Genomic DNA, 20,267 nt, shown 5'->3' with positions numbered 1-20,267 from the left:
CAGAACATCACATACAAAATTATTCTCTGGGACCAACCCTTTTGATTATATTTCGGACTTTCAATTTCAAGTAAGGTTGGAGAAGTTAACCCAAACTATTGGAAACCACAAAATTTAGAAGAGGGTACTTGCATAGAAATTTAAAAAATAATAATAATTATAAAATAAAATAATTTGATAGTTGGTTCGAATACCAAGTAATCAAAAAAAAAATGTCATTTTTTGATTACCAAACAGTGGTGAATGTATCTAAAGAAATAACCTTATTGTGAAACGAGTTTCAGAGAAAGAGAGAAGGTGATGTTTGCAGAGGACTATAATTCAGAAATGAAAAAACAAGTTGTATGGCTGAATAGAGCGAAAATGAGTCCCCGTGGGAGCAAGAAGAAGCTGCTGCACCGATGTCAAAACAGTCCGTCACAGTAGGCCAGCAAGATAGTGCAGCAGCAAGCACGGATACTTCGGTCTACAGACCCACAATGTCTCGCTCACTGTTCCTTAAAAAGCGCACGACCAATAATGAGTCTTCTGATTTCACTAGTCCCAGCCCCAATCTCATATAACTTGGAATCCCGTAAAAGGCGACCAGTTGGGTATTCATTGACGTATCCATTACCACCCAGACATTGGATAGCCTGCAACATTGGATTCAAGGCCATTTTGACACACATAAATTTCACAAATTTACATTTTCATTTTGTTTCGCAGCAGTTTTGACTCATAGAAACTCCACACTGGTTCTTACAATAACAGTCCCAAATCCACAAGATAAGAGCTTCGTTCGTAGATAAAAGAAAAACTAACACAGTTTCAAACGACATTCCAAATAAAGAAAAAAATGCCAAACAAAGAAATAGCTAATACTAGCAAAAAGGACAAAGAAGAGCTAAACACACAACACATAGAAAAACCAAATCTGGCAATAAAACAAATATTGTTCGGATGGCTAACTTAACTGTTGTTCAAATTTTTGTTCAAAATCGCAATAATTATTGCTCTTTTAATGTTTTGGCATAAATAAATAACTAAATAAGAGCCTTGACTAGACAAAGGTAAGTATCAGGATATGCAAAGGGACAGTTAAGTAGAAAGATAAATAGAAGCAGGGCTTCACCTGAAGAGCAACTTGGGTGGCTCTTTCAGCTGCACAAAGTAGAACTCCAGCACAATCCTGAAAGTTAGCATTCATTCACAAGTTATTACAAAATTAGCAGAACAGTAATCAGTCAGGCAGATTGTGCATTGTATTCTCAAAAGTAGCCAAATAGTAATAACAAGAAGTGTTTTATATATAAAAAAAAAAAAAAAAAAAAAAAGGGGGGGGGGGTGGGGGGGGAGGTACTTTGGATAAGATGACCAGTGTCATAGACCCTACCTTCACTCCCTAAGGTTAATTTTAATCCAGTAAGATGATCATAAACCCACGCACTAGCAATTCATCACAATGGCTTCTGAAAATCCACACAAATGACAGATAATAATCGGTAATGTAAGCATAGGTCATGAATCCCCTAGCACTAAGCTTTGTGCCATTACACAGCATGTTGGTTACCCTAAATTTTCCATTTTAGCATTATGAGTTATTAATGATTAAAATCAATGGACTGCTACACGGTTACAAAAATACATACTGCCGGAAATATTTGGTAAAAAAATTAAGGGCCTAGGATCTCTAGTATGATCACTATCTCATCATTGCTTTAATAGACTAGTTTTTGTTTTTGTTCTTTTTTACTTCCTGATTAGAACAAAATTGTCAACTCATACAGCTCTAATTTCAATAACAAGTGAAAATGTGACTGACACTTATAATAACTGTTACCATTGCAAAAATAAAATAGATAAAAAAAAATTAAAAAAAAACAACAGCAAGCAGAATATGATATTATGCAACACCTTAGGGTCAGCTTTCCCATTGTCACAGTCCCTTGCAACGGCATACACATAAGATCTGGACAAACACAAGAATTATTAACATCAATGACATGAAAATAATATTAAAGAAAAGTAAAACATTCCCGAATCAAGATCTTTCACCGGGAAGACTGCAGCGAAGTATACATGTCAGCAATTTTCCCCTGTATATGTCAGGTCAACAGCATGAGGGACAAGTTTTTTTCAAACATGTGGTTGAGAACATTAGGAAATTAGGTTGCATGTTTATGAACCTGAATAAATTGGAATTCACCAATTGGGTGTCCAAACTGTTCTCGCTGCCGAATATAGGGAAGAACCACATCAAGACATGCTTGCATTAGTCCAAGGGGTCCACCCGATAAAACAAGCCTCTCCAGATCTAAACCCGACATCATAACATAAACTCCTGAAACAAAAAGACAACCAATGTATTCTGAGCTTACTAGAACTGGTTTAATAAATGAAAAATCACAAAAACAGGCAATTTAAGCTAGAACATATATATGAAACCTAAAGGTTTCTAGGAAATGCAATGACACGTGAGAATAGTGTTTTGTTCTCCGTTCTCCTTTTCCTTTTAAGATTAGGAATTAGTGTTAGTATTCTATATCTAATAGCATTCTCTATCAGTGATGTATTTTGTTTAGGATTAGGATTTAGCATTCTATATAAGTGAGTGATGTATTCTTTGTTCACTTCAATGAGATATACAGTTTGACTCAAAAAACTTACATGGTATCAGAGCAAGGTTTTGAACCGAAACCCTAGAAGCTCTCTGTGAGTTAATCACAAATTGTCTCTCGGAAATCGGCCCTCTGGTATTTTCTCTCTGAGTCGCAGGTCGTGACTTCCTCTGTTTCCTCTGTGTTCGTCTGGTTCGAGCGAAGGTCTCGAGTTGTCCTTCGTCTGGTCACCTGGTTCGTCTCTCTAGTACTCTGCCTTGTGACCCATTCGTCAAAACCCTAGCCTCTGGTTCGTGATCTGTCACTGGACTCGAGTCGTCGTCGTCGTCATTGGTTCTCTCCTGCTTCGCTTCGTGCGATCGAAGTGCTATCTATACCAGCTGCTCCGGAGTCGACTTCGACTCTTGTCTTTCTCTCTTTCCCTCTCTCTCTCTCTGTCTTTGCGTGTGTGGTTCAAAGTTGACCTATGCTTGTCTTTCGTGACCTGGTCTTGAAATTACCAGTTCTCCTTTATTCTTCTTTGGACCAAACAAGTTCCTGATTATTATACTTTGACCCCTCATATTTTTATTTTTGCTTGTTATCACACATTGCCTTATCTTTTCCTTCTGGTTCATCACAATGTCAAAAGATAAAATTCAGGCTATTAAATGCAAACTTACTGGTGACAACTATCCTTATTGGTCTAGTGTTAAGAAAATTTTTCTTCTTCGTCGAAAAAAATTTCTGGTTTTGTTCCTCGTCCATCAGACCCGAATGAGGAAGGATATCTGACTTCCTGTGATACTTGGGATTGTGATAATGCCTAAGTTCTGACCTGGTTTCATAACTCTGTGGTTGACCGTATTGGAATGATGTTTTCCCAGGTATAATACTGCCAAGAAGGTATGTAATTATTTACTAGGTGTTTATCAGCAGTCCAACTTTGCCAAGCGGTATGAGTTGGAAACAACTATTCAAAATGCTCGTCAGCGGGATCAGACTATTCAGGACTTTTATATTGAGATGACAGGCCTCTGGGATCAGTTGACTCTTATGGAACCACCTAGTCTCAAGATACTAGATACTTATATTGAGTTTCGGGAGCAAGGTCGTTTAGTACAGTTCTTAACAACTCTCTCCCCTCAGTATGAGGCTATTTGAGATGGCATCCTTCACCGATCTCCTCTTCCCTCTGTGGATGCTATTGTTCATGAACTCCTCTCCGAGGAAACCCGTCTTAAGATGGCCAGTCAAACTTTGCCTCCTTCTGTCTTCTTGGCTCCTGCCAAGCCGCCCTTGTTATCGACCCCTCCTTCTCATCAGCTTCAGGCCACTGCGAAACCTAAGAAAGGACCATTAGGGCCAGATGAGTGTGCTTTCTGCCATCAGAGGGGTCATTGGAAGAACAATTGCCCCAAAAAGGGACGTTAGCTTGCTCCTTCTTCTCAGACACAGTTCCGCGAACCTGCTTCGGGTACTTTCTGACCTACTGCTGCTTTTCTTCTCAACCGTATGCCTATCTCTCTTCTTTCTAGTCGGTCTCCTTATGAGGTTCTGTTTTCTCAACTTCCTAATTACTCCCTCCTTCATGTGTTTGGGTCTGCTTGTTTTGTCCTTTTACCCCGTAAAGATAGGACCAAACTTAGTGTCCGGTCTGTCCTATGTGTCTTTTTGGGTTATAGTCTCACTCATAAAGGTTATCGTTGTTATGACCCTGTGTTCCCGTCGCCTTTATGTCTCCAGCCATGTTGCCTTTCTCGAACGTCTATCTTACTTTCAGCTTCCTCCTCTCACCGCCTCTGTTTCCAAAGAGGCTTTAGTTCATATTGATCCATTTCCTTCTGAGGTCCCGTCTGATGAGTACATCTCCACAGTTACTCCTGAGCTTATTCCATCTTCTCCTCCTGCTTCACCTCTGGTTGCTTCTCCTCCTTCGGTCTCTTCTCCTTCTTCGTTGTTAGTTTATTCTCGTCGCAAGGCTCCTCCTCCACCAGTTGTCTGTGCCCCTACTTCTGATCCTCCTGCTTCTGACGACTCTGATCCTTCTGCACACTGATACCCTCCTCGAGCGCGTCGTCCTCCAAATAGGTTGGGTTGGTCTAATACTTATTTTTCTACTTCCTATCGTACCTTTTTGTCTGCTATTCACTCTTTTGTAGAACCTCAGTCTTACAAGGAAGCCTGTCAGGATCCTCATTGGGTTCAAGCTATGGAGGATGAGTTGTTTGCTCTTAAGAAAATTAGTACATGAGAGTTGGTTCCTTTGCCTGCTAGTAAGAATCTGGTTGGTTGCAAATGGGTCTACAAAGTCAAGACTTATTCTGATGGTTCTCTTGAGCGCTACAAAACTTGTCTGGTTGCCAAAGGTTTCTCCCACAAATATGGTATTGATTATGAGGAGACGTTTGCTCCTGTTGCCAAGATGACTACTGTCCGTACTTTAATCTTTGTCGCTGCTATACGTTCTTGGCCTCTTTATCAGATGGATGTTAAGAATACTTTTCTTAATGGCCATCTCACTGAGAAGGTTTACATGCGTCCTCCCCCTGATCTTCACCATTCCTCTGGCCAAGTGTGTCGTCTTTGGCGTGCTCTATATAGTCTGAAGCAGTCTCTTCGTGCTTGGTATGATCGTTTTCAGACTGCTGTTACCAAGCTTGGATTTCATCCTTTTGCTTCCGACTCTGCTTTATTTTTGAGACATACCACGATTAGTTTTGTTGCTCTCTTACTATATGTGGATGGTATGATCATCACTGGCTCTGACTCTGCTGCTGCTGCTATCGCTGAGGTCAAGCAGCATCTCTTCCGCACCTTCAAAATGAAGGATCTGGGACCATTGCGGTATTTTCTTGGTACTGAGGTGGCTTCTTCTCCCAAGAGTTACTTTTTATCCCAAGCTAAGTATGCCAACGAGGTTATCCATCATGCCAGACTTACTGACACTAAACTTTCTGATACCCCCATTGAGCTTAATGTGAAACTTAACACTACTAATGGTGTTCCTCTGGACGATCCTACGTTATATCGCGAACTAGTGTGTTGTTTAGTCTATCTGATAGTTACTCGCTCTGATCTTACCTATGCTGTCCATGTGGTTAGTCAGTTTGTTTCTACTCCTCGCTTTACACATTGGGCTGCTTTGCTTCGAATTCTTCGCTATCTTCGCAGTACTATTTTACAAGGCTTGGTATTCTCTTCTACTTCTTTGTTAGATTTGGTGGCCTATGCTGATGCTGATTAGGCTGGTGATGTTAATGATCGTAAATCTACTTCTGGTTTCTGTATGTTTCTTGGCGATTCCTTGATTTTTTGGAAAAGCAAGAAACAAACTGTTGTTGCCCGTTCTACTGCCGAAGCTGAGTATCGTGCTAAGACTCATGCTACTACTAAAATTGTCTGGCTTCGTGGTCTCTTATCTGACTTGGGTGTCCTTCAGTCTTCCCGGACCTCTCTCTATTGCGACAACCGAAGTGCTATTCAAATTATTCATAACACTGTATTTCATGAACGGACAAAGCATATTGAGATTTATTGTCACTTCATCCGTCAGCATCTACAGTTTGGCGTTGTCTCGCTTCCTTTTGTTTCTTCAACTCTGCAACTTGCTGATTTCTTTACCAAGACTCACACCACTACTCGGTTTCGGTTTTTTCTTGACAAACTCTCAGTGTTTTCTGCTAAAACACCTTGAGTTTGAGCGGGGGTGTGAGAATAGTGTTCTGTTCTCCATTCTCCTTTTTCTTTTAGGATTAGAAATTAGTGTTAGTGTTCTATATCTAATAGCATTCTCTATCAATGATATCTAATAGCATTCTCTATCAGTGATGTATTTTGTTTAGGATTAGGATTTAGCATTCTATATAAGTGAGTGATGTATTCTTTGTTCAATTCAATGAGATATACAGTTTGACTCAGAAAACTTACAACCTCCACTGATGATGTTATGTAAGAATTTCAAAACATCTCTAATTCAAATGATTTCCTCATGAAAAAAAGGAAAGAACATAAAGATAAAAAATCAAATAACATCATCTGATACCTTTTCCTTCCTGCCCCAGAACATTTTCTTTGGGAACAAAGCAATTTTCAAAGACAAGCTCACACCTGCAATTTTGTTGACAATCCAATTGTCAAAAACCCTCTCCAATTTAGAAAGAAAGGCGATGAGCTAAAAATAGATTAATAATTATAAAGCAACGCAGCCATACGTATCACTTCCTCGCATCCCAAGTTTGTCTAACTTCTGGGCAGTACTAAATCTGCATTGTCACGAACAAAAAGAAAAAGAAAAAAAGGAGGTGATTTTAGAGTGTTGTCTTCATTTTTTTTGTTGTTCTGTTTAAATTTCATCATTGCTTTAAATTGTTTTAAAGAGACTGTTCAAATGACATTTAAAAAAATAAAAACAAAATTGAATCATTTTGTCAAATTTGTATCATCTGAATAAGAAGGCATATGAATGCTGAATGCTGCCGTACTGTGGATTACATTCATCCACAGATGTGCATATAAGTTGAATTTAAGAAAAAATTTAACAAGCCGACAGTTTGTGTGCCTACACAAGGCCTGCTGCTTTGCTTAAGGACATGAATACATCTATCTGGCTAACACGACCTAACAGCCTCACTGCACTAGCCATGACCAGGAACAATATTATAATTGATCCCTATTACTGTTTTTCTTATTACTAAAAATGCAAATTTGATGATTTTTTTAACCATTTTTTAGAGAGAGATATCTGTAACTTTGCCCATTTCATCAATATTGACTTTATTTTGCTGTGGACAAGCAAGCAGTGACTTCTTGCCCTATAACTTCACTACTGTCAACTTAAGTTCCAGTACCCAGGCATTCCTTTCTCGATGATAAATGCAGTGATTCCTTTAGAGCCAGCAGCACTGTCCGTTTTTGCATAAACAACCTGATACAATTGAAAACATCAATTCTGACCATATAAATTGACAAGGAAAATATACTCATAGCCATGCATAATGTTCAAAATAAAAATAAAAAGAGTCCGGCAAAAATACCAGTGTCTGAGCGACTGGACCATTGGTGCACCACATCTTGTTCCCATTTAAAATATAACCTCCGTCGACACGGTCAGCTTTGCATTTCATGCTAACAACATCAGAACCAGCTGAAAACACAAGAATTATTCAGGTTACAAAAAAAAAAAACATAATGTTTGACAACCTTTATTTATTTATTTTTCAAAAGAATTCATAACGATCTTCATGAAGATAAATGTAAGCTGAAAACTAATTCATGAGAATTACCATTGGGTTCACTCATTGCAAGAGCTCCTACATGCTCCCCACTGATTAGCTTCACACCAAATCAGGGACATAATTAGTCGGTAAATGAATTAATTATATGAAGCACATGTGTGTGCAGATGGAAGCAATGAAAAAAGAAAGATAGAAGGTAAAAATCGGAAAATGTTTAAGTGAGGTCTTGGCTAAAATCTGTGCACCCATGTTATCGAGCCAAGTTAATTTATTATATCATATTTTGCATTGCCTAAATGGTAACGCAAAATTAATATATACATAAGCAGTCATTCAATTGCATATGATTGAGTTCATTCAGTCATATCTTTCGAAATGGGTATATTGAATAAAAGTGTTCCACATTCAATTGCAGCATTTTCACCCCTTTTTAATAGTTTTTTTCTTTTTTTTAAGGGCCCCTTTCTAATAGTTGAAGGGGTCAAATTGTATGAGTTCATAGATGAGGGGTGTAAGTTGATATTCTCCAATAGTTGAGGAGGTTGTGGAGTAATTAACCCTAAAATTTAAACTGGAAAAGGCAGGGGGAAATAGAAAGTGAAGTAAAACCTTTGGCAAGTATTTCTGCTTCTGAGCAGGGTTTCCATTCCTCACCTACAAAACAATGGTAGACAATTAAAACTTGGTAGACAACAGCAATATATCACCAGAAGGTTAGGACAGCCAGGAGAGATATGCTGCTTCAGTGCAAGTTGTGTTAGATCATTTACCAACTGATTGATACATAGGTTAGAGTGGGCACCATAGGAAAGGCCAACTGATCCTGAAGCACGACTAATTTCTTCCATAGCTATGCAGTGGTATAAATAACCAAGGCCAAGTCCTCCATACTCCTCTACAAAAGGGCCATGAGTTAAATTTCTATACACTGAGGGTGTGCTAGACAAAATCAAAATGCAGTGAACTAATTAAAGAAACTGCATGAAAGTATACTCCAACATCAACAGAATGAAGATTATTGAGGAGAAACAGAAGAAGATTTCATCACATGAAAAGAAACAATAGAAGTAAAAGGAGAAAGAGCAGTAATACGTGATGAAATTTCATCAAAAGTATCTCTCAAGCTCACTTCGTCTCCATTCACTACATGATTAGGACTGTGACCCTGATCTAGGGAACTAGTTCTTGATCAACTTTCCTCACCTCTCAGAGAATTAGGAGGTAGAACTATAGGAACAATGCATGGTCAAGTTACTATGCTTCGTAGAGTCTTTTTTCCATTTACTTTAAGCTAAATATGTTGTTAGTCAGTTTCTAATAATTTTTTCTTTGTAGGTCAGAGATTTTTAACAATGTATAGAATTTTTTGACATACTCAAGAACTACTTGTTCACATTACAAACACTTACTAATTGGCTCGTGGTTTGGTAACTGCAAAATAATGAGAATACACAAACCACATATGAAAATGACTCTATTTGTGCATGTGTAAAAAAGCACATCACTTTGCTAAGACATAGCACAAGCTCCAAGAGTCTCTTTTGCTGCTGAAAAATTATAAGAAAAGAACTGAAAACCTTGTAAGTGTGTGAGATTGGGGTGGTTATTGCAAAATTTCAAAATTTTCCTTTTTTAATTGTACCTTTGGTTTCTGTTCTTTTACAAATTTCTTGGAAACCAAAAGCAACAGGAAAAGTAAAGCTCAAAATAAGCTCTTACGACAAGAAATTCTACCAGGAGCTGTAATTCCATGGAGATTAAAATCCCCCATTAGTTTCCACAACTTGACCTCCTGGAAAGATTACATAAAACAAAGTTAAATCTTGACAAACTGGTCATGTGCTTTAAAAGATCAAGGAAGATAGTCTCACAACCTCTGGGAAATAATTGGTTGTATCTATTTTTGATGCATGAGGAGCAATATTTTCTTGGGCAAACTGTGAAACACTTTCTTTAAACTGTAAAAATTGCCCCGCCAAAAAAAAAAAAGGACTGTAAGAGGACTGCCAAATACACAATGCTCAAGTCACTAGACAGAAAAGAAATTATGGAAGTTTAATGTCGAAAATAACTTAAAATCAACTAAATAAAAGAAACATTGTCAGCTCAAAAATGCAAAAATTACTGACAGAATTGGGGACTTCTAAGAGTGATAGACGGAACTCTGTAAGAAGCATGCATACATAACCTGTCAAGTGTTAATGACCAGCATAAAAACACTAAACAAACTGCTTTACAGGGGAATAAAAAGAACAAAACTAGTCATAATGTATTAGTTTATCCAAATTTTAAAATAAGAGATAATACATAAAAATGACTTGCAGATATTTTTCAACAGAAGGCCACTTAAATAAACAATATTGCTAGATTGACAAACAAATCAAATAAACAATCAGCGGATTAAAACAATCTCAGCCAAAGTGAAAATAAGAATTTTAGGGGGTTGTCAGTGGCGTATGTGTGTGTGAAATTCAATTCCTAACGAATTAATCACCAAAATTTTCAATATTCCATTTCACTTGGTATAAATCCTATACAAAAAAAAATTGGAGCCCTTGTAAGGACACGTTGAAATTTTGAAAGTATTGAAGGTAAAATTGTCTTTTCACAAATTTGCATAATAAAAATAAAATAAAATAAAAAAACCTGTTTTTTTATAGAAAAGCCATTCCAGAGAGGCTTATTCGCTTTTGTTTTTTTGGTGAAAAAAATTGTTTATTTAGTTCTTCCCAAACAGGGTCTAAAAGTGTTTTAATCTGGCCTATAGGTTGCACTTTCTGCAGTTTTAGGATCATAACATGCCACCACACTCCACATCTGATGAGCCCATACACAGTACAACTGTGTTTTAATCCAACCTATAGATTGCCCCTTTCACACCTCGAACGCCAAAGCTGCAGCCCATTTGATTCCGTACTCGCATAGGTTGCATCCAATCTCATACTCAATGTGAAGGCTAACTCCTATACCAAATGATACAAACCCTTGAGTAGAACTCATACTTGAAAAGTGACTTCAAGAAGAGGATGTCCAAGAGCTCATTCACATGACCAAGTTCATTGTTAACCGATGTGGGTAGAACTCACACTGACTTGAAAAGGTGTGTGCCTAGGAGCTTATTCACATTTACATGATCAAACTCATTGTTAACCGATGCCGACAACTTAGGAGCGTAACCCACCACAAGAATATATATTGATACAATTGGTAGTTGGTTGCCAACCCCAAAAGTTAAAATAAGTCCGATTGGTTTTTTTTTTTTTTCATTTCTTATTTAAATTCCAACGAAACACCATATATGAAACAAAGAACGATCCAGAGATTACCCTTCATATATAAATTCCAACGAAGCACCATATCAAAAACAAAGAATAATCCAAAGATTACCCAGAAATTCTGCAATTCCCATGTCTATACCCAAGAACAGAGCAATACCCAATTTAACAATAGCAATGAATCAAAAATTCAAATACAAAAAAGTACATAAAATCAAAATGAAACCCAACTCAAAAAATGGAACAATTAACACAAGAAATAAATCCTATCAAGAATTGAAAAAAACCAGAATGAATAAACTCTGTGCATACATATGCGTACAAACACACACACACACACACACATATATACAGATAGAGAGAGGAGAGAGAAACCTGTATCTGGGTATCATCGAAGAGTAGAGAAGTTGAGAAAGCAGCACACTGTGTCTCCTTTCTGAACAGTGCAGCCGTTAAAGACCTCACTGAGGATAACCTATGCATCATATTTGGGTTCTAGAGAGAGAAATCTGCGGCTGGAGCTAATGGGGAAGACGATTGTTGGTTGCGAGAGAAACGCTTTCAGTCTAGCAATCACCGTAGCTTCTTCTGTCTGAATATTTTTGTGCTATATAGCTTTTGAAGGGGTCAATTTTTATTTATTTATTTATTTATTTTTAATTTATTGATGAACAAATAAATACTTACTTTGTTCTCACATTAATGATTTAGAAGGTTTGACAATTACTTTTTTTTGGTAGTTTTTTTTTTTTTTGGTAGAATATAGAAATTTTGGGTTGAGATTTTTGAACTTGAGCAAATAGGCCGGGTCTGTCATAAATTCTGTTTTGATTATCTAATCTATTTATTTTTTATAATTCTCAATGTATATCATTATTAGGTCAATTCAATAATTATGAATTTTTTATTTTATTATGTTTGTTTCTAAAAAAATAGATTGGTTTCTGAAAAAATGAACCCGTTTGTTTTTTAAAATAAATTATCTATTTTTTGAAAGATAAAATAGAAATGTTATGATCATTGGATCAGCCAAATCCTTTTTATGGATAATATATATGAAAAGCTTTATAAAATAAATAATTTGAATTATCAAAACAAAATTTAAGGTTAAGGTAACTCAAGCGGAAAAGTCGTGTTATGAATGACCTTAGGGTATGTTTGATTGAACGGATTGGAAAATGGGAGATTAGAATCCATCGGACTTGAGTCTTGGGAGTGTGAATCCCCCCGACTATTTGGTCGGATTGGATATGTATCCTGTGTTTGTTTTTTCATGGGATTAGATGTCTGGATAGGACTATTTTCAGTGAATCCAACGTTTGGTTGGATGGACTGGATAGGATAAATGAACAAAAGACTATTTTACCCTTTTCAATTGTTTACTAAGTAATAGCAATATTAAACATATCTTTAATATTTTAATTATTTTTAATTAAATAAATTCATTTTTTTAAAATAAATAAATAAATAAATAAAATATCAATAAAATTTGTTTTAAATCATTACTGTATAACAAATTATTATTTTTTTTACATGCAAAACTTTACTGTGTTTGTTTATTTACACAATTAAATAAATTTATTTTTTTACACAATTAAATAAATAAATAACCACTAAATTTGATTTAATAAAATACTGTATAACCTGTATAAAAAATTTATATTATTTTTTTAATTAAAATTTTAAATAGATTTTAAATAAAACACATATTAAAACACTAAATTTGATTTAATAAAATACTGTATAACCTGTATAAAAAATTTATATTATTTTTTTAATTAAAATTTTAAATAAATTTTAAATAAAACACATATTAAAATTTAAATAATGAAATTAAATAAATTATAAACAAAATTTTAAAATAAAACATCAATAAAATATCTATAAAAAATTATTTTAAAAATTTAAATAAATAAAACATCAATAAAAAGTTAAATAAATTATTTTATTTTTAAATTGAGACATTTAAATTTTATTGAATTTTATTAAATATAATACATAATTAAATAGTAGAGGGTCAAAATGGTCATTTTCGCATTTAATCCCAATAGTGAATAGTCCCCCACATTCTATCCCACCCCCCTAGGACACAATAGTCCCCCATATGGGGGACATGGAGTCCGGCCAGACTCCATGTCCGGCCGGACTCCATGTCCGGCGGACTAAAAAAAAATCAAACGGCGGATAAGGAACACTATTTGGATTGTAATCCAAATAGTGAATAGTCCCCCCTCCAATCCCCCCAATCAAACACGCCCTTAGTGCACAGTCAGGCCTTACACATCCCTTAAATTCTCTTAAATTCAAATTTAATTTTGGGATTTTATTTGACAATTATTTACAAATATATATGTATAGATAAAATTTTGTAAATGGTTTCAAACTTTTATTTTTAATGAGAAATTACTTACCTTATTGATAAGAGTACCGAAAAGCATGTAAATAAGGTATCACAAACCCAACCAAAGCTACAACACTATTCAGCATGTGTGAGGCAATTACGCTGAGCCACCTGGAGCAAGATAAGTTGCTAAGAGTAGTTACAGTTGTGACAGTGATGTTAGTTAGAAATGATAATGTAACAGAATTAGCTAAAATGTGAAGGAATATCTTCATTTTCTGTTATGGTATTAGAGCCACTTAACTCTAACGAGTGAAGGTCTTTCAATGGCAAATCCATCTCAAGTTCATCTTCATCCTTTGTTTTGCCTCCAAATCTAAATCTTCTACTATCAAATTTCAATTCTCATTATAGTCAAATTAGATTCTACTAATTTCCTTATTTGGAAAAATCAAATTCGGAATGTTCTTAGAGCTACTGATCTTCTTGGATTTGTAACTTGTACGAGTACAAAATAATTCTTCTCGTATGATCCTGTTGATCAAGCTTGCGCTCCTTGAAACGTCGTCGCTTTGTCACCTGAAAACACAAACGTGAGCTAACCGGCGGGTATGTGTTGGAAACCCTTTCGATGCCTAAGTCAGCACAATAGAAAACAAACACAAAAGCTCTGTGAATTCAGGAATCAAAGTTGTGTTACATCTCCATAGGTGATGTTGTGAGCTTTTATAGGTTTCGTGTGGCACAATCCTAGTAGGACTTTTACTCCTCCATATAGAGTCCTTCTAGGAATCACACTCCTGAAAGATAATGCTTATCCTTCACCACCCCTCTCACTGCTTAAACCAAGTGAGATGGTTTTACCATGGTGGGATGTCAATATGACCGAGCTAACATAGTCATGCTGAAGCCGCAGACTAGACCAAACTCCAACTAGCTCAGTTTTTCCTTTCACTGCGTGTACCTCGGTTTGACATATTCCAACCGGGTTGTTTCCTTAATACCGAGCTAACCAAGTACGAAGTAGGAGTTAGCTCGGCGCTCAAGCCCACAATGCCAAGCTAGCTCGGCTCTCCCACGCATAATGCCTAGCTAGCTCGGCCCATACGCTTAGTCTTTTAGACCGAAGTAAATCTGCTTTTACTTTGGTCCATCCTGCAGCCCAATTAACAAAGAAGTCTCCTACTTAGCTCGGCCAATATAGACATAAATTACCCTCTCAATTGCCCCTTAATTCCATCTGCGTAGCATGATTGAGATTACATGTTTCCAGCCGAGCTAAAATTTTAGCCATTCAACCGAGTTAAACTGTGGTCTTCAACCAAGCTAAATTTACACCGGGCTATTAATCTGTCCGGTCAAAAACGTCTCTTCGGACGCTGTCTCTTAATCGCTTTCTATTCCATATACACGTAGCAGACTCTCATTGGCCCAGCATAGCTGTCACGCCATCCTCGTACCTCGCGAATTTTGAACAGTCCCTCTTTTTTTTTTTCCTTCCCTTTTCACAAAACAAACCCTTATACTTCGAACCATTTCACTTGCACTATTCATCTTCTCACTCTCTTGCTTGAGCCTCCATTTCGGCAACTGTAACAACCCTCGTCACTGTTTACCAATTAACCACTAATTACTGCTAAACTGAGACTGATTATGATTGGTAACTGAATTGATTGAAGTACTGAACTAACTGACTGAAATCTGGAACTGAATTGATTAAGTATATCTGTTTAATGGTATGTCTATCTGTTGACTGTTTGATTATCTGTTCATGCCTTTGTGTTTAAATTGCGAATTGAACGCCTTATCGGTGGCCGATTCTGAAATTGATTGATGATTTGTGTTCATTGAAATTTATATGATTTTATGGTGTATTTAGCTAAAATGTGATTTGGTATGATTAAATTGGATTAAAATGAGTTAAATTGCAATAGTTGGCTTAATTACCAACATGCCACTTAGTGGACCACTTAGGCAACATATTTGAGCTTTATTATACATTCAACACAACATTTCATCAGCCTCTTTCCCTTGTTATTGCCGACCAAGAGAGGAGAGTGAGAGGTTTGGAATGAATTCAACTTGATTTTGTGCATTGGCTTGAAGAATTGGAATATAGGTTGCAAATTAAGCTTCCTCACCTTGTATTGGAGACCTAGGTAAGGGAATTCAACCTCTCATTGTTGTGTTTAAGCTTGTTCTTGCATGGTTTTGAGCAAAGTTGAAGTTTAGAGCCAATTTATGGCTCAAATTGTTGAATTGGAGCTTAAGTGTTGCATGCATGTATATATATTGAAGTTTTGAGGTTGTAGTCCATAATTCCTCACATGCATGTCCATTTTTTGAGTGTAGACCATGATTCATCTTGTCTGTGAAGATATTGACTCGTTAGAGCATGAAATTGAAGCTTTAAAATGGTTTAAATTCATGCATGTTATGTTTGAATTATGTTCATGAAAATTGGTTTCAAATTGAGTTGAATTGATCTTCTTTTTGGGCCTTGATTTTACAAATTGAGCTTTGAATCATGTTATTTTATGTATTTACAAATGTTTTCCAGGAAAAGGGCCCAAAGGAATTGGTTTTAATGCATTTGAACTTGGTTTGAGCTTGGAAGTTCAAATCTGGAAATTTCAAATTTTAAACTCCCGCTCGAGCGAGGGAAGTGGCGTTCGAACGGGAAATTCGTGCTCCCAATACTTTGCACTGTTTTAATGTCCGCTCGAACGGAATAATTGACGCTCGAGCGGGACCTTGTGTCTCACGCTCGAGTGGCTATCGAGCATCTATCAAGCGCCCATCGAGCGTGATTTTCACACATCTAGTACTTTTGCCCTGTTTTGCAGAACGCTCGAGCGTGAAAGTCTACGCTTGAGCGGATACCTTTGTCTGCATGTCCACCCGAGCGGGTAAACCTACGCTCGAGCGGGACCTCTGTTTTCTGAAAATTCTGAAAATGTTTTCTGAATGCATCTTTGCATTCTCATCCCATCCTAGGCATTCTTAGGCCTAGTTTAAGACATCTTAATGAGGACATAGATGAAGAACACACTGAGGCAAATTATGGATTAAGTTATTATCTTTCCCAACTGTGTAGCTTAGTGTGTGTTCAATCTGTAACTGTGTAGGGTTGGCGACTGGGGACGCACTCTAGCTTTACTGTAGCCCAGAACTCTGTGAGTAACAACTGTGTAAAGATATGTTCAAAATGATTATCTTCTGAATAATTGAACCGTACTGCTTTCTGAACTGATACTGTTAATTGAATGAATGTATGTCCTATATTCTGAACTGTATTGTGGCATCCTTAGCAACTACTGTTTACTGTTACTGTTACAGAGATCTCTGTCAGTTCCCTTGTTGGAACCACTACTGTTTACTGATTGATGGCCGTCATTTACTGTTCGGTCTTTTAAGACCTACTGTTTACTGTATTGTTATGCTAATGGATGTACCACATATGATTGAATAACTGATATACTGAATTAACGAACTATTTTCATTACTGTAAGGACATTCATTCTTAACCTCTTTACGCATTACGTTATTCACTGAGCTTTAGCTCACTGCTCATATATATATGTAGGTGTACAGGCACCAGACCGTGGCTAGAAACGTTAGGGTAACTCCAGTTTTGTCAAGCCAACCACTGTGCCTCACTACGAGGTTCCGAGCCTGTCAAGTTACGGCTTAGGGGTGTTTTAATTTCCCTGTCTGTCTCTGTATCTGTTTTGTATTACTGTTTAGACTGTTACTGTACTGTTTAATAGGGATTAGGTCCCTAAACTGAATATTGGTATATATGTACATACTGTTCTGTACTGTTCATGTATATGTGTATGAAAAAAATCTTTTTGCATACAGACTCACAGCTCATTGGACATTGTTTACTTACTGTATTGGCTTCCACCAGCCCCTGTACTCTGTATTACTATTCTACTGTTAAGAAGGCCTTCGGTAATCTCGGATTACTGGCCGGTTATGGTACTAAACCCATAGGGGCGGGTTTGGGTCGTAACAGAGTGGTATCAGAGCGATACTTACCACAAGTTATACTGCACACACGTGTCCCAATGAGCTATAGGATGTCCTAGAAAAGCGATTAGGGCATTACATGAGCATGATAAGTGTGTGGTTATGACATGATTGAGTATATGCTAATGTGTTAATATGTTTAAATAGATGACTGCCTATGTTATTAACTGTTAAAACTGCCTATAGTGAAATGGATAATGCGAGAACTGCAAATGAATCTGAATCCTCATCCTCTGAGGTAAGAATGGCAAGACTGGAAAGAATGATGGAACTAATAACTGAAAGACTAGATCAACAACAGAATCCACAACCCCCACCTCCTCCTCCGGTACAGCCAGAACAGAATGTGAATGTTAATGATGGGGACATAATTGCTCTCACCCATAAGTTCAGCAAAATGAAACCGCCGTCCTTTCAGGGAGGCCTTGAACCGTTAAAAGCTGAAGCATGGTTCTTGAGACTGAAAAATTGTTTGAGGTTTTTCCGTGCTCTGAAGCACATAAAGTACTGTTAGCTACCTTTACCTTGCAAGAAGAGGCCAGAAGGTGGTGGATGCTTATCCGCGATGATAATACTGTAATGACTTGGGCTCAATTCAAAGGAACCTTTTTTGAAAAGTACTTCCCTCAGCGTGTTAGGGACAGAAAAGTGACTGAATTTGAACAGCTGAGACAGGGCACAATGTCCGTTGCAGAATATGAAACAAAATTTACTGAACTTGCCCGTTATGCACCGCACATGGTGGACACTTATTCTAAAAAGGCCAGAAAGTTGGAAGGCGGCCTTAATGTTACAATACTGGATAGAATAAATGTTCTAAAATTACCGAATTATGTAAATGTTCTTGATCGAGCTTTGATGGTTGAATCGAATTTCGAGGCACTGAAAACTGAAACACCAGCGTCTGAATGGCGTGGAAAAAGGCAGGGTTTTAAATTCAAGAAAGGCCAACATAACCCATTGAACAAGAAACAGAATACGGGGTCAACAACTAGCCCCAGCCAAGGGAGTGGTTTCATACCACCCTGTTCTGAGTGTGGCAAGAACCACAAAGAGGTCTGTTACAAAATATCTGGAGCCTGTTACAGGTGTGGCAAGGTGGGCCACATGGTTAAAGACTGCCCCTCTGCTCCACAAGCCAATAGTAAAGCTGCACCAAGCGTGGCAGCATCAACTGTTGCACCAAAATCGAACCCCAAAGCTACCGGGAAAGAGCCTATGAGGCAGGGCCGAGTGTTCGCCCTAGTACCGGAAGACGTGCAGAATACTGAGACTGTTCTGTCAGGTATTCTCTCTATTTGTACTCAAAATGCATATGTACTGATTGATTCGGGGTCTACACATTCGTATGTATTGCATGCTTTTTCGCGAAAATTGAATAGACCATTAGAACCCATGAATTATCTGTTAGTTGTATCATCACCCGTTGGGGGTTCTATGACTTGTGCATATATGTACCCTGCTTGTGAAATTATTGTTGAAGATGCACATCTGTATATTGATTTACTGCCACTGAACATTGATCATTTTGATGTAATATTGGGAATGGACTGGTTAACGAAATACCATGCTACCATAAACTGTGTAACGAAACAAGTAGTTTTTCGCCCATCGGGTTTACCCGAATTTTTGTTTAATGGGATTGGAGTAGTACCTCCTTCGTATTTGATTTCATCTGTGAAAGTTGTTAAATTGATTAGAAAGGGGTGTAAGGGATATCTGTGTTCTGTATTGACTATATCTACTGATGATAATGCTAACGTGAACAGTAACGTGAACAGTATTCCTATAGTCAGAGAATTCCTAGATATTTTTTCAGATAATCTGCCAGGGGATTTGATTGACAGGGAGATTGAATTTACTGTTGATGTGATTCTGGGAACGCAGCCAGTATCTAAAGCTCCTTACCGAATGGCTCCAACTGAACTGAAAGACTTGAAAGTGCAACTGCAAGAACTACTAGATAAGAAGTTCATCAGGCCTAGCACTTCGCCATGGGGCGTTCCTGTTTTATTTGTGAAGAAGAAAGACGGCTCACTGAGACTGTGTATTGACTACCGTGAACTGAACAAGGTAACTGTGAAAAATAAATACCCATTGCCACGTATTGATGACTTATTTGATCAGTTACAGGGTGCTCAAGTGTTGTCTAAGATCGACCTCAGATCAGGATACCATAAGTTGAAAGTTAAACCAGAAGACATTGACAAAACTGCTTTTCGAACGAGGTATGGACATTACGAATTTTTAGTTATGTCTTTCGGAGTTACCAATGCACCTGCTGCATTTATGGACCTCATGAACAGAATCTTTAAACCATACCTTGATGACTTTATTGTAGTATTCATTGATAACATACTGATTTACTCCAAAAGTGTAGAAGAACATGAACATCATCTGAGACTTGCCCTACAGACCCTAAGAGAACAAAAACTTTATGCTAAACTGTCTAAATGTGAATTTTGGCTTGATCATGTTATGTTTTTGGGGCATGTTGTTAGCAAAGATGGAATTTCCGTTGATCCACAGAAAATTAAAGCTGTAGTAAACTGGCCTAGACCAACAAATGTGACAGAAGTCCAAAGCCTTTTGGGTTTGGCTGGATATTACAGAAGATTTGTCAAAGATTTCTCCAAAATTGCCTTACCGTTGACTCAGTTAACTCAGAAGGGGATATCATTTGACTGGACTGACCAAAAGGAATCAGCATTCCAAGAATTGAAAACTCGACTTGTAACTGCACCGATTCTTACCTTACCTTCAGGTACGGACGGTTTTACTGTATTTAGTGATGCTTCTC

The 20,267-nt window shown here is 37.2% G+C and overlaps 1 protein-coding gene across 6 annotated transcripts; it reads right to left on the bottom strand.

The window, feature by feature from the left end:
* Positions 1 to 128: 128 nt before the first annotated feature.
* IVD (isovaleryl-CoA-dehydrogenase) lies at positions 129 to 11,754 on the bottom strand. Of its 6 annotated transcripts, none has more exons than XR_003651267.2 (16): positions 11,467 to 11,743; positions 9,691 to 9,774; positions 9,536 to 9,608; positions 8,587 to 8,711; positions 8,426 to 8,470; positions 7,865 to 7,913; positions 7,616 to 7,725; positions 7,430 to 7,506; positions 6,794 to 6,844; positions 6,625 to 6,689; positions 2,169 to 2,323; positions 2,038 to 2,078; positions 1,897 to 1,951; positions 1,376 to 1,451; positions 1,115 to 1,171; positions 129 to 635 (listed from the first exon to the last, which is right to left on the bottom strand). XR_003651267.2 is itself a non-coding variant. In XM_028271206.2 (15 exons), exons 1-15 carry the CDS (start codon positions 11,575 to 11,577, stop codon positions 489 to 491), a joined length of 1,230 nt encoding a protein of 409 aa, XP_028127007.2. In that variant the 5' UTR covers positions 11,578 to 11,754; the 3' UTR covers positions 129 to 488. The 6 variants fall into 6 exon arrangements, 4 of the variants coding, with proteins under 4 accessions (XP_028127007.2, XP_028127006.2, XP_028127008.2 ...); XR_014350569.1 differs by having other exon boundaries at positions 9,551 to 9,608; XM_028271206.2 differs by lacking the exon at positions 1,376 to 1,451 and having other exon boundaries at positions 9,551 to 9,608; positions 11,467 to 11,754.
* Between the last annotated feature and the right edge of the window lie 8,513 nt (positions 11,755 to 20,267).

The sequence above is a fragment of the Camellia sinensis genome, chromosome 14 (genome assembly GCF_055761805.1).
Source record: "Camellia sinensis isolate YWXY chromosome 14, ASM5576180v1, whole genome shotgun sequence".
NCBI lineage: Eukaryota > Viridiplantae > Streptophyta > Magnoliopsida > Ericales > Theaceae > Camellia > Camellia sinensis.
Note: the sequence above shows the minus strand (reverse complement) of the source record. Positions and strands in the feature narration are given on the sequence as shown.